Here is a 12,338-nt window from a genome sequence, read left to right as displayed (position 1 = left end):
AGAGGCGTAATAATAATTTAATTGTTTGGTTGAATGGAATGGAATAGAGGCGTAATAGTATTCTTGTGTTTGGTTGAATGGAATGATGTTGTAATAGCATAAAGAAAAAAACTCAAATGACTAGAATACCCTTAGCAGAATTTTTCTTAGGTAGATGATTATTGTTAATTTAGATTAAATTTTAATAAGATTATTAATATAAATAATAAATAATTTAATCATATTTTAACATAATTATTATTAAATATAATTTAATAAAAATATATAATTTAATAAAATTCTTAATATTAAATATTCTTATATGAATTTACTAAAATCATAATATATAATACTATAAAATATAATTTAAAATAATTATTATTAAATATAATTTAATAAAATATATAATTTAATAAAATTCTTAATATTAAATATTCTTATATGAATTTACTAAAATCATAATATATAATACTATAAAAATAATATATAATCTACTTTATTATTTTTAAACTGCAATACATATTTAATGTGCTAAAATATCATTAGTGAAACAAATAATTTAATTATTCTACAATAAAAAATATTAGCAGAATAAATAACTTGAGAATTATATTTTGCATAAACATAATATTCATATATTAACAAAAGGTTACATGAAATTCATGAAATTTTATGTCATAATCCATATGTTATACAGTTGTACAGCATCAAAAAGTTAGAACATTGTAATGACATACCATCCTAAATATTACAAATAGAAAAAGTTACAAAAATATTATCAACAGAACCATGATTTTTAATGGTCAGCAAGAAATCTTCTGACCCATTCCAACCGCACATTAGAAGGTAAACTAAAGAAAAACGAGCATTTGAGTTGGATGATCTGGAATTTTGCTCAATGCTCGATAGCGCTCATCCACAGTTAAACCTTCTATTTCACATAAGGTTGGATATAAATTTGTAGCTTTTTCTTAGATGATCTGGAATTCTTCTGACTTTTGTTGAACTACCACATCGAAGGCAATAATCCTACTGATTTGTTCGCCAATGGCCCGCATGTTTTCTGCCAATAAAGTGGCAGCATCATGATATGAAGAAGAAATATGATCAGTTGCATCAAAATTCTTTTTTTTTCTTCTTTGAAGATGTGGAACCCCCTTGGTTTCTATCTGGTTGCGGTTCTGTAGCAGAAACATCCATGTCATCCAAAGAGACATCAGCTTCGCAGTCATAGAATTCGTTTCTTTCTTCATTAATATCTGTAGTAGGTACATCCTGAACATTTATTTCTTCAATAACATTAGCGGCTGTTTGAGCATCTTTCCCAGTGGCTCGATCTCTTGCGTAGATGGCAGTAAGTTGGTCGTAGTAAGGGAAACTACGATGTCTGAATTGACCGGCTTTTTTATGACTCTATAAAAATGAGGAAATCATATTAGTTATAAGTTTGGTAAAAATAAGATAATAAATACTTGAAATAATTCTTACATTTAAATAAGAGTTCCAAACCGCATCTTCAGCAACAACGAGCTGCCTATGCTCATCCCAACCAAAACCGCTATTGTTTTGGACATGAAGCATGTCATACACGATTGACCAATCCCTTTTTAGTAACCTAATCCTCGATTCAATATTAGGTCTAGCCTTCAACATTGTATTAGGTAAAGCCTTTTCTAACATTTTTTTCAACTCGTTTAAATAACTGGCTTTGAACCCCGTATCAGCATTAAAGGTTCCAACATTGTGCAAGTCCACCATACAGGAAACCAATGCTACATCTTCTTCTGGAACCCATTTCCTTTTGGTTCCTTGAGAAGCTTGGGAAGAAACATTTGATTCTGAAACACCTGACATAATTATCTTAAGAAAAAAATAAATTAAAATTAAGTTTAATATCATGAATCAAAAGGTGAAAACTTTATAAAATTAAAATTAAGTTCAATATCTTGAATCAAAAGATCAACAATTTATAAAATTATAACACATGATGAATGAAAATAAATTAAATTATAATTCAACAAGTTTAGTACAATACAAAAAATAATTCAAACACCACCAAAGTTTCACAAACTAGATACATAAAATAACATAAACAAATTAACTCAAACTCATTTTGTCCCTAAACCTAACTAATTTCTAGATGCTTGCCATTCATCGAACATTTGGTTGGCTAGTTCCATCTTCCAAGTAGCCCATGCATCCGATGGATGAATATTTACGATATTCGGTTTATCGTCATCTACTACATTACTAGGTGATTCTTCTCCCAACTCCGCTTCGATAGGATCAATACTCATATGGGTTCGAATAAAATTATGGAGCAAACAACATGCAATAATGATTCTATTATGCACCCTTACAGGATAGAATGATGGACTCCTAAGTATTCCCCATCTAAGTTTTAATAACCCAAAGCATCTTTCAATAACATTACGTGCTGAGGCATGTTTCGTATTAAAAAATTCTTGCGGAGTACTTGGCTGATAACCCTAATGCCACTCATTCAAATGATATCGTTGTCCTAAAAAAGGTGCAAGAAATCCTTCACAATTTGTGTATCCAGCATCATAGATAATAACAACCTATAAAAAAACATTTTTTAAAATGATTAATTCCCCCAAAAAAGTTTAATCTTAATGAATAATTCAAAGTCCTCTAACTATCCACTTTACCATGAGGAACTTTTAGTCCATGTCTCCTACTAATGGCATCTCGAAGAATCTGTCCATCAGCAACAGAACCTTCCCAACTAGGAAGAACATAAACAAATTGCATATCAGGTGTACAAACACCTAGCATATTTGTTGCTATGTCACCTTTTCGCGCTCGATATCTAGGTTTATCAACTATTGGAACCCTAATCTTGATGTGGGTTCCATCAAGAGCACTTAAGCAATTCTATATCACATGTTATAAAACCTTGAGTTAGGATACTAAATTTAAATCTAAATCAACTAAATTATGTACAAGCTATATATAAAAATCAGTCCAACACCTTAAACCATTTCCACCTTGTGTCTGAAGAATTAGCTGTAATTGGCTCTGCCTTTTTAAATAACACATCTTATAAGCGTATGACAACATTTAAAACACTATGAAATGATCTACTAACAGTTTCCCCGGACCTATTAAAGTGATGCTTGATAACTCGATTTTTAAGGTGATGGGAAATGATATGTAAAAACATTGCCACTTGCTCATCAACAAGCATGTTTCTTGACGACTTCAATCCCGCTAACGTTTGTAACATCTCACATAGTTTAAAAAAGGCAAATCTATTCATCCTAACTTGTTCAATATAGGTCTCGTCACTAGCATATATAAGCCTTTTCACATAATCCTGTTTTGCATAAAAATCTAAAATATAGGACCTAATCCTTGGTCTATAAGTATGTAGGCTATGGCTGACACCCAATGTAAGTAAGAACCAACTCGCAATTCTACAGATTTGCAACCATATTGTCAATGTAATACCAATTCTTTTACGCCTCACACTTTGTGCAATTAAAGGCAGACGAGCTATTACTGCAAGATATTAAAGTGTTATATAGCTTCAGATCGTAGTAAAAGGGTCACATTTCTCCAATCATAATTTGAATAACAGTAAAATAAAATTAAATAATTTAATTTCCAAAGAACTTATAGTGATTGTGTGAATACAATACGCTCAACTGTGGGTGGAGGAAGCAATCAAACAAGCCAAAGAAGAAGAGGAAACAATAACACACTATCAAAGAAAAATGAACAATACAAATTTAGAATATTTACGAAGCAAAAAATTAAAATTAAAATTATCTTTGCAACTTGAAATTCATTTCTTTATCAAATTAGTTGTCATGATATAAAAGCACTTTAGGCCTCGATAATACAATCACAGATGGCATGCCTAGTCTATTAACCAAAACCTTATGTAGAAATATACTATCCCTGTGAGGTGAACAAATTTTGAAAATAGTCTACAGCAATTTGCATAAATTCTTCGTCTTCAAAATCTTTGATCATGTTATTATGTTGATGCTTTGTAGGTATATGTATAATCGAGATAAAATTAAAATTTCATCTATATATTGAATTAAAATTAAAATTATATTTATACAATTGCACCAAAATAAAATTTTTAAATCACATTCTACATCAAATTAAAATTTAATGTAATTTTAAGATTTATTAATTTGGAATTTTGTTGTTTCCATATTTATTATTAATATTCATCACATTTAACCGACACGGATCATGTTCTAGCTTATATATGCATACAAGCCAGAAAATAACATTACCAGGTAATAAACATTTCAAAAATATATCCAATAAGTAATTTGAATATAACATTAGAGCAGTACAAGCTTTGTCCTGAAAATTTTCATTTCATTAAACTGCATCGATCAAGATGCATTTGTTAACTTGATAGTATCCTACAAATAAATGGGGAAGGATCAACAGAGGCAGTGTTACAGCAGGCAATTTGTCACAAAATATGCCTAATCTGTCCCTTGATAAACTAAAATCTGCAGTATCATACATAAGCCGTGGACAGTAATGAAAATTTTCCAAATTCAAACACCCAATTCCATACAACTATTCTTTATAGAGATCACCATACATGTAAGAACTCATAAGACCAACAATTGAGGAAGAACTAACAATTAATTCCCAATTTAATCGGAATTTTATATAATATAAATTACAGCAACAAAGAGAAAAACGATATTCTATCATTATCATCCTTGTAGAAGAATACATCCAACATTAGAACTATTTCTCCTGCTTCTTTCACAAAGCCTTTTGTGTCAAACATAACAAGAAGCATCAAATCAAGGCATTTTCGTCAACCAACAAGAATAAGAATTATACAACAACAAAAACAAAAGAGTTAGTTTTGCCTGTAAGCTATGTAATTAGCCAAAGAAATCAAAGGAGCAGCTTTCTCAGAATCAAATCCTTGGAGCAACTCCAATGAATCACTTCTCAATTTCTCTGCAAACTCCTTTGACTTTTCTATTCCAATCAACTTTGGATAAGTGACTTTATCAGCCAACAAATCTTTTCCTGCAGTCTTCCCTAATTCCTTAGATGATTTTGTCACATCAAGAATGACATCCACAACCTGAAACAAAAGCCCAATATACCTTGCAAATTTCCACAACCTTTCCACATCTTCATCTTCATCACATCCACCTCTAAGAATTGCCTCCAAAACTACAGCAGCTTCAAGCAAAGCAGCAGTTTTGTGAACATGAATGAATTCTAAATGATCCAACCCTACATCTGTTAGTCCCTCACTATTTATATCCACAACTTGACCAGTCACCAACCCTTCAGCCCAATAGATTTAGCTAATTCTCCAATTACCCTTACAATCCTACCAAGCGCAACACCAACTGTAGAAACAGCTACATGTTCAAAAGCAAAATCTAAAAGAGCATCCCCAGCTAAGACATCGATATCCTCACCAAAAACTTTGTGATTAGTTGGTTTCCCTCTCTGAAGATCATCGTTGTCCATGCAAGAAAGATCATTGTGGATTAAAAACTGAATCGGTGTAATCAACTAAGCTTCAAGTGTCATTTTCCCTTATTTGGAAAACAAACAATCATAGCTGAATTGAAATTCTACATTACCTGAAGCCTCAACCTACAGTCTCTACCAATTTCTTAACTCATTCAACCTATGTTACTTGGATTCGTGTGTAAGAGTCAGATTGGGTATATTCCGACAGGAGTATGCCCATTTCCCCCCAAAGTTTTTCCATGTATTTGAATAGTCATTGAAGGATTATATCCCCATACCCATATCCTGATATTTGTCGGAGACAAATGCTTCTAACAAAATGAAGAATCTGAACAACATAGAATCTAACAAAAACCATCTTTATTCTACTTGAAGACCAACAGGCATTAGTCGTAAGAGTTAGCTCTTTCCTAGCTACCTTCTAAATAGCCTTAACTTAGCAACGCAAAATTTGCCAAAAAGTTTTAATTGACAACAAAAGTATCAGTTTCATAAAAGAATAAAGGGAAACCAAAGTGCCTTATCAACAGAATCAATCAAACATGCAATAGAATAAACAAGTAATAGAACCACATTGAAAAAATTTTCATCTGTTCAATCGAACATGCAATAGAATCAGTCAAAGAAAAGTCGAATGAAAATCATAAGAAAGGAATCAAAATTAGGTGAACAAAAAACAAATATTCCAGATTTGAGCAAAAGCAAAACTAACATGTAAAATAAACAGGGAAAGAGTGCGACCTGCTAAAATAATGATGGTAACGACATGTCTCTCAAAACTGAAGAGTTAGAAAATGGAGGAAAGACAAACGAAATCGATTTTACAGAAAAAAAAGAAAAGAAAAACAGGAAAAGAGTGCAAGCATTTTTCGTTGTTAGAAGAAGAAGAAGTAGAAATCAATGAAAGAAGAAGCAGAAATTACCTCTGCAATATCGATGGAAGAAGAAGCAAAAATCGATGAGGGCAGAATATGGAATAGAAAATAAGAAACGGTAATGAATCCCTAATCAGCGCTGAACGTGGGGAATGCCTATTACAGCCAATGGGCGTAATAGGGACGGAACTGATTCGGCCCGTAATAGCATTACAACCAACCAAACGCCCGTTTGGTGGTGGGCCCATAGAATAGGGGGAATGCATTCCTATTCCCCCAACCAAACAGCCCCCAAGTGTTTGAGCAAATGCTCTCAAAAGTATTTAATTACTTTGAATGGAATGCTTACAAATGAAGGGGAATACCTCTATTTGTAGTTGAGCTCCCCCAAATCCAATTGTACAATTTAATTTACATTGACGGTCGAGATCAAAGTCAATTTACGATTGAGATTCTTAAGAGATTTACACAATATCCAAAGATTAGTTTCCATATTTACCATGGCAACCCTAGTTTTCCTAAGTGTTTCACTAGGCTACCAAAGCTTCAAGTAGATGGGTTTCTTCACATGTTCCATGAATCAAGCTAGTTCAAGTGGACCAAATGAGCCCCATTTAATCAATTGACCTCCATGGGACACTTTGTGTGCATTCGTCATGAGCTTTGATCCTCGGCCCATGACACAAAGAGAAGGCCAAAAATTGTCAAATGAGTTTGAGATAAAATTTTAAAAATTTGAACGGGTTGAAGATAAAAATTTTATTCTAAAAAGGCTTAGATTATATTATTAATGTTTAGAAGGGCCAAAATTATAAATTTTTCATTTATGCAAATAACTAAAAGAAGAGATAAATCTTAAAATTATACATGAATTATGATTTAATATGTGTAATTGTATACATGAAAATTTGATTTTGTGTAATTTTATACATGAAATTTTGATTTGATCTAATTCTTGTAAATTCTTAACACAATTATTGATATAACATCATTTTATGTTTATATATTGTATACATAAATAATTATATTTATCCAATATAAGAATAAATTGATGTATTTTTTAAATGTGTATGGTTAAATCAAAATTAATGTTTCAAGTATACATTTGAACCACAATTAAAGTTTTCGTATATAATTATACCAAATTAAAGTTCATATATACAATTGTACATTAAATCAAATTTCATGTATAATTTTGAGATTTATTCCTAAAATTAATAAGAGAGGAATTACTAATTAAATTTTCGACCCTAACTTCATCCCTGTCCACACGTTTGGATTAGATTTTTTAAATAAAAAATAAGAGAATTTACATTTTAATTTTTTAATAATAGGATTAAATCTCAAACTTTACCAAAATATAAGGATGGATCAAAGTTCAAGCAAAGACTAGCGCTAGTGAAGTGAAGGCCTAAACAAATAAGTAGGGAAGAGGCCTGCTTCAATCAGATTATCTGCTCTTGCTTAATATCAGGAAATATATATATATAAATAATTGTATTGCATTGCATTGCCTGTTTATTCAAATAGAAAAAGTTGTAATAAATGTTATTTGAATTATTCAAGTTGAAGCTAAATTATTTAATTTGAATAACTCGAATTATACAATTCACATTAAAGAATTTGATCAACGAGTAACTTTTCAAGTTTTATCATTTCTAATGGATCCGATAAGGTTGGTTTTCGAGTTAAAAGCTTTTGAGAAACTTGTTGCATGGTTGGTCGAGATTGCGGCTTGGTTTGCAGGCAGGAAAATGCTAACTTTATCGTGAAGACAACTTCCTCACCTACCGGGTCTTCAGGAGGCGGAAGCCGATGATCCAACAAGTCTTTTACTGTAAATCGATGGCCGATGATCGATTCCGGTAATGATAGAGACAATAAAAGATCTTCTGGATGCTTTCCCATTATCACTTCCAATGCTAACACCCCGTAGCTATAAACATCACATTTTTCATTTGCTTCTGTTCCGTAAGCTAGCTCTGTAAAGGAAAACATCCTTTTTTGTAACATTGCGTTGCGGTCACTATTTAAAACCCGGATTTTATCGATAGCTTGATGAACAAGAAATCAAAAACTAAGATGATAGAAGGTGTACCTGGAGCAGAATATCCAAAGGTGCCAGCAAATGAAATCAACTTAGATGAATCGGGGTTTAAAATCCTAGCGGTACCAAAATCCGAAACCCGAGCTTCGTATTCTGAATCCAACAAAATGTTGCTGCTCGAAATGTCTCGATGGATTACCGGAGGAAAACATTCATGATGCATATATGTTAAAGCATTTGCCACACCTTTAACAACTTGAATCCTCTTGTTCCAGTCCAATTGCTTTGCTTTTTCTTCACTTGCAAGCATCTTTGCCAAGCTTCCTCCTTCCAAATACTCATAAACCAGAAATGAGTACTTGGCATGAGAGCAAAAACCGCAAAGCTTCACGATGTTTCTATGCTTCACTTCAGTCAATGCATCGATTTCATTGCTGAAAGATTTCAGATTGGCCACGTCGTCGTCATCATAGATTTCATGAAGTTTCTTCACTGCAAAAACTTGTCCTGTAGGAAGCATAGCTTTATAAACACTTCCAGAGCCACCTCTTCCAATGCAATATTTTGGGTTGAAATCCTCTGTAGCTTGGATGAGGCTTTCATACATCAATTTCCCATCAAAACCCCATATCGTAACACAATTCTCCCTTTCTCCTGCTCCTTCTGGTTCAACCATATACCTTGCTCGGCTTGAGCGAGTAAAAAAAGTTCCTAAAATGACGGACAGAAGGATCAATGTACTTAAAATGGGGGCAATAATCGAAACCAGAACCATTTTGCTATATTTCCTCTTGGATTTTTTCATCATTGCATTGCAGCACAATCCCTTGTTATGTTCAAATGTTTTTGCTGGTGCATTTCTGAAGGCTTTGCTGTTGGGGAGAGGGCCTGCCAACATATTATATGATACATCAACAGCTGTCAAACTCGACATCGTGTCGAAAGTGTTTGGAATATAGCCAGAGAACTGATTGTGGGAAAGATTTAAGGTCTCCAGGCTGCTCAAATATCCAAGTTCTGATGTCAATTCTCCTGTAAGCAAGTTATGGCTCAGATCAAGATCCTGCAGAGAATGTAAACGACCAATTTGGGATGGAACCATTGCGGTTAACTTGTTATTGCTCAAATTCAAGTACAATAGTTTCGAACATTGTCCGAATTCTTCTGGAACCAAACCACTTAACCTGTTAACTGCAAGGTTAAGGTGTGCTAATTCAGACAAAAATCTAAACTCTGTAGGAACATTGCCTGAAAGTTGATTGTCATTCAACTCGAGATTGAACAATAATTTCAAACCACCAAGCTCGTTTGGGATCTTCCCCACTAGTTGATTGTAAGATAAGTCAAGAATCTCTAACTTGGTTGCATTAGCAAGCTCAGAAGGTATTGAACCAGCAATATTATTGTGTGAAACCTTGAAGCTTTTCAGATTCCGATTCGAGCCCCAGTTCGGCGAAATCTCACCGAAGAACTTATTGTAACTCAGATCAATATAGTTCAGCATAGGGTATACACCAAAATCTTCTGATATGTTCCCTGTCAATTCATTCTCTTCGAAACGAACTCGAACAAGTCTGCTGCAGTTCTTCAAATCTTTAGGAACAGGACCTATAAACCGATTCGTATGCACTGACAATCGTTCGAGCAAACCGCCACTACATATAGAATCCGGTAAGTAACCGGATAATCTATTATTTCCCATTAGCAATATCTTCATAGATGTAAGGTTGGTTATTTCAGCTGGAAGCGAACCACTGAGGTTGTTCATTGGCAATTTAAGATCAACAAGTGATGCAATCAATCCTATTTCTTTAGGAATGTTGCCTGATAAATGATTAAGTGACAAATGCAACCCTTTGAGCTTGGTCAAGTTACCAATGGCGGAAGGGATTGAGCCAGAAAAGTGATTAGCATTAACATAAAGTATTTTCAAGTTAGCTAACATCCCAATGGATTTCGGGATAACCCCATACAAGGAATTGTTACTAAGATCTAAAGTAACAAGTTCAGGGAAAGAGACGAAATCCAAACCTTGGAGCATACCTTTTAATCCCATGCTTGTGAGGTTGATATGGATGATGTTAACAAATCCATCATCACAGATGATCCCAACCCATTTTTCACAAGGTGAAAATGAACTGTTTGAAGAAATATCCCATGAAAAAAGTGATGCAGATGATGGGTTTTCAAGGCTGTTTTTCCATTTGAGAAGAGCTTCAATTTGTCCTCCATTTTCATCACCATCTGCAAAAGAAGTAAACACAGCTACAACAATGATAAATAACAAAACTTTGAGCTCAAATTCCATTGATCATATGGTTTTGTTTTTTCTTTTCATCACAAATGTTTGTATCCATGTTGGCCTGATTTTTGTACAGGCTTAAGTCAACTCCTTTGAATCTACATTGAATAAAAAAAAGACTAACACAAAAAGAAATGAACAGATCAATTTAAATTTTTGAAAAAGACAGAATTTGGTTAGAAATATGAGAAGGACTTGACTAAAGAGTCTTGTTTTCATACAAGTATTCTTTTCCTTTTTCTAAGATGAGTGTTGGCCGGGCCTTTATTTAATTCATACTTTTACATATAAAATAAAGTTGATTAGGTGAGCCATGAAAGGGACTTTAGTAAGGAATCTTTTGTCTCTTTGATAAACTTTCTACTAGTTAATATATTAACAAATATCATGGACTGCTAGTAAGAAATTCTATATTTCTTAAACAAAATCATGAATTTGAGTATATGTTTTCGACTTTAAATTTAATTAGATTTAGTGTAAGGTATATAAGTGATTTTTTAACTTTACTTATGTTTTCAGAATCAGATTGGTAATTGAATCGATTAGGTCATCGGTTTGTCAATTCAACCGATTCTACTGTTTTGATCTAGACCTAATAATGGGAAGGTTTGGGCAAAACTATAGATTTGAAAAATGAGCTTGAATAAAAAATATTACCTATTTTCTAAACGGGCCGAGCCTCAAGTAAGATTTTTTAGCTTGAGTTGGCTCGGTCTGGGCCGAATCTGCCTAAATTTTTTTTTCTACTGTTGTTTTGCTGTCATTTTACTATTATATAGATACTATTTTATTGTTATTGTTTGGATATTGTATAACTCTTATTTTATTGCTAATTTTGCTACTATTTTAGAGCCATTTGCTTGCTAATTTGTAACTATCTTAATCTTATTTAAATATGAAGATTTTTTTAATGTATTTTCAATTTATTGGAAAATAATTATTTTAATGTTTTTAACATGTTTGATGTAATATCATTTTTGAATTTATTTTTATATAGAAAATAATGTAAAAAATTTTAATACAGATAGGCTAGGTTGGACTTGAATTTAGCATTTTTTTATCTGGGCTAGGTTTGGGTAAAATTTTAGACCGATTTTTTAGATCGGGCCCAGACGATCAGACCGACTCATGATCAAGTCTACTTTAATCAGTCAGTTCAATTTAATTAAATAAATTATTAAAAATTAAAATTAAAAATATATTTAAAAAAATTTAGTTCCCTGAATCAATAAATCTAATAATTTTCTCTAAATTTATACTTAGATGAATTTCTAATCTAATTGATCTAACCAACCTTATAATAGATGTTATCTAAATCTCTACGCGTATAAAACAATTTTAAGCTATCAAATTAAAAGAAAATTGGTGAAATTGAATTGTGATATTTCATATTTCTAGAATATTTGAGCCTAATAGTGTTTTTACTTTTCAAAGGAGAATATTTACTTTTAGTCAAAATTAAATTTTTTATGAATAAAAATTTTAACGTTTAAGGGCATTTTAATATATTAAATCTTATTATTTAAGGTTTAATTTTATATATTATAGGAACTAATATATTATTTAGTATCTACTTTATTTCCATATTCAGTTTAGTTTTTTTTAATGTATAAATGTGCGGTTCTCC

The 12,338-nt window shown here is 32.2% G+C and overlaps 2 protein-coding genes and 1 pseudogene across 2 annotated transcripts; all 3 read right to left on the bottom strand.

Moving 5' to 3' along the window:
- Positions 1 to 761: 761 nt before the first annotated feature.
- Positions 762 to 1,840, bottom strand: LOC105779950 (uncharacterized protein At2g29880-like). Its single transcript, XM_012603977.2, has 2 exons — positions 1,468 to 1,840; positions 762 to 1,392 (listed from the first exon to the last, which is right to left on the bottom strand). Exons 1-2 carry the CDS (start codon positions 1,831 to 1,833, stop codon positions 1,096 to 1,098), a joined length of 663 nt encoding a protein of 220 aa, XP_012459431.2. The 5' UTR covers positions 1,834 to 1,840; the 3' UTR covers positions 762 to 1,095.
- Positions 1,841 to 4,650: 2,810 nt separating this feature from the next.
- Positions 4,651 to 5,874, bottom strand: LOC105795622 (geranylgeranyl pyrophosphate synthase, chloroplastic-like; annotated as a pseudogene).
- A 2,036-nt stretch (positions 5,875 to 7,910) lies between these two features.
- On the bottom strand, positions 7,911 to 10,893 carry LOC105796784 (MDIS1-interacting receptor like kinase 2). Its single transcript, XM_012626585.2, has 2 exons — positions 8,461 to 10,893; positions 7,911 to 8,344 (listed from the first exon to the last, which is right to left on the bottom strand). The coding sequence occupies exons 1-2, from the start codon at positions 10,715 to 10,717 to the stop codon at positions 7,977 to 7,979; spliced, it is 2,625 nt and encodes an 874-aa protein (XP_012482039.1). The 5' UTR covers positions 10,718 to 10,893; the 3' UTR covers positions 7,911 to 7,976.
- Positions 10,894 to 12,338: the final 1,445 nt, after the last annotated feature.

This window comes from Gossypium raimondii, chromosome 3, assembly GCF_025698545.1.
Source record: "Gossypium raimondii isolate GPD5lz chromosome 3, ASM2569854v1, whole genome shotgun sequence".
NCBI lineage: Eukaryota > Viridiplantae > Streptophyta > Magnoliopsida > Malvales > Malvaceae > Gossypium > Gossypium raimondii.
This window is presented reverse-complemented; position numbering and strand designations above follow the sequence as displayed.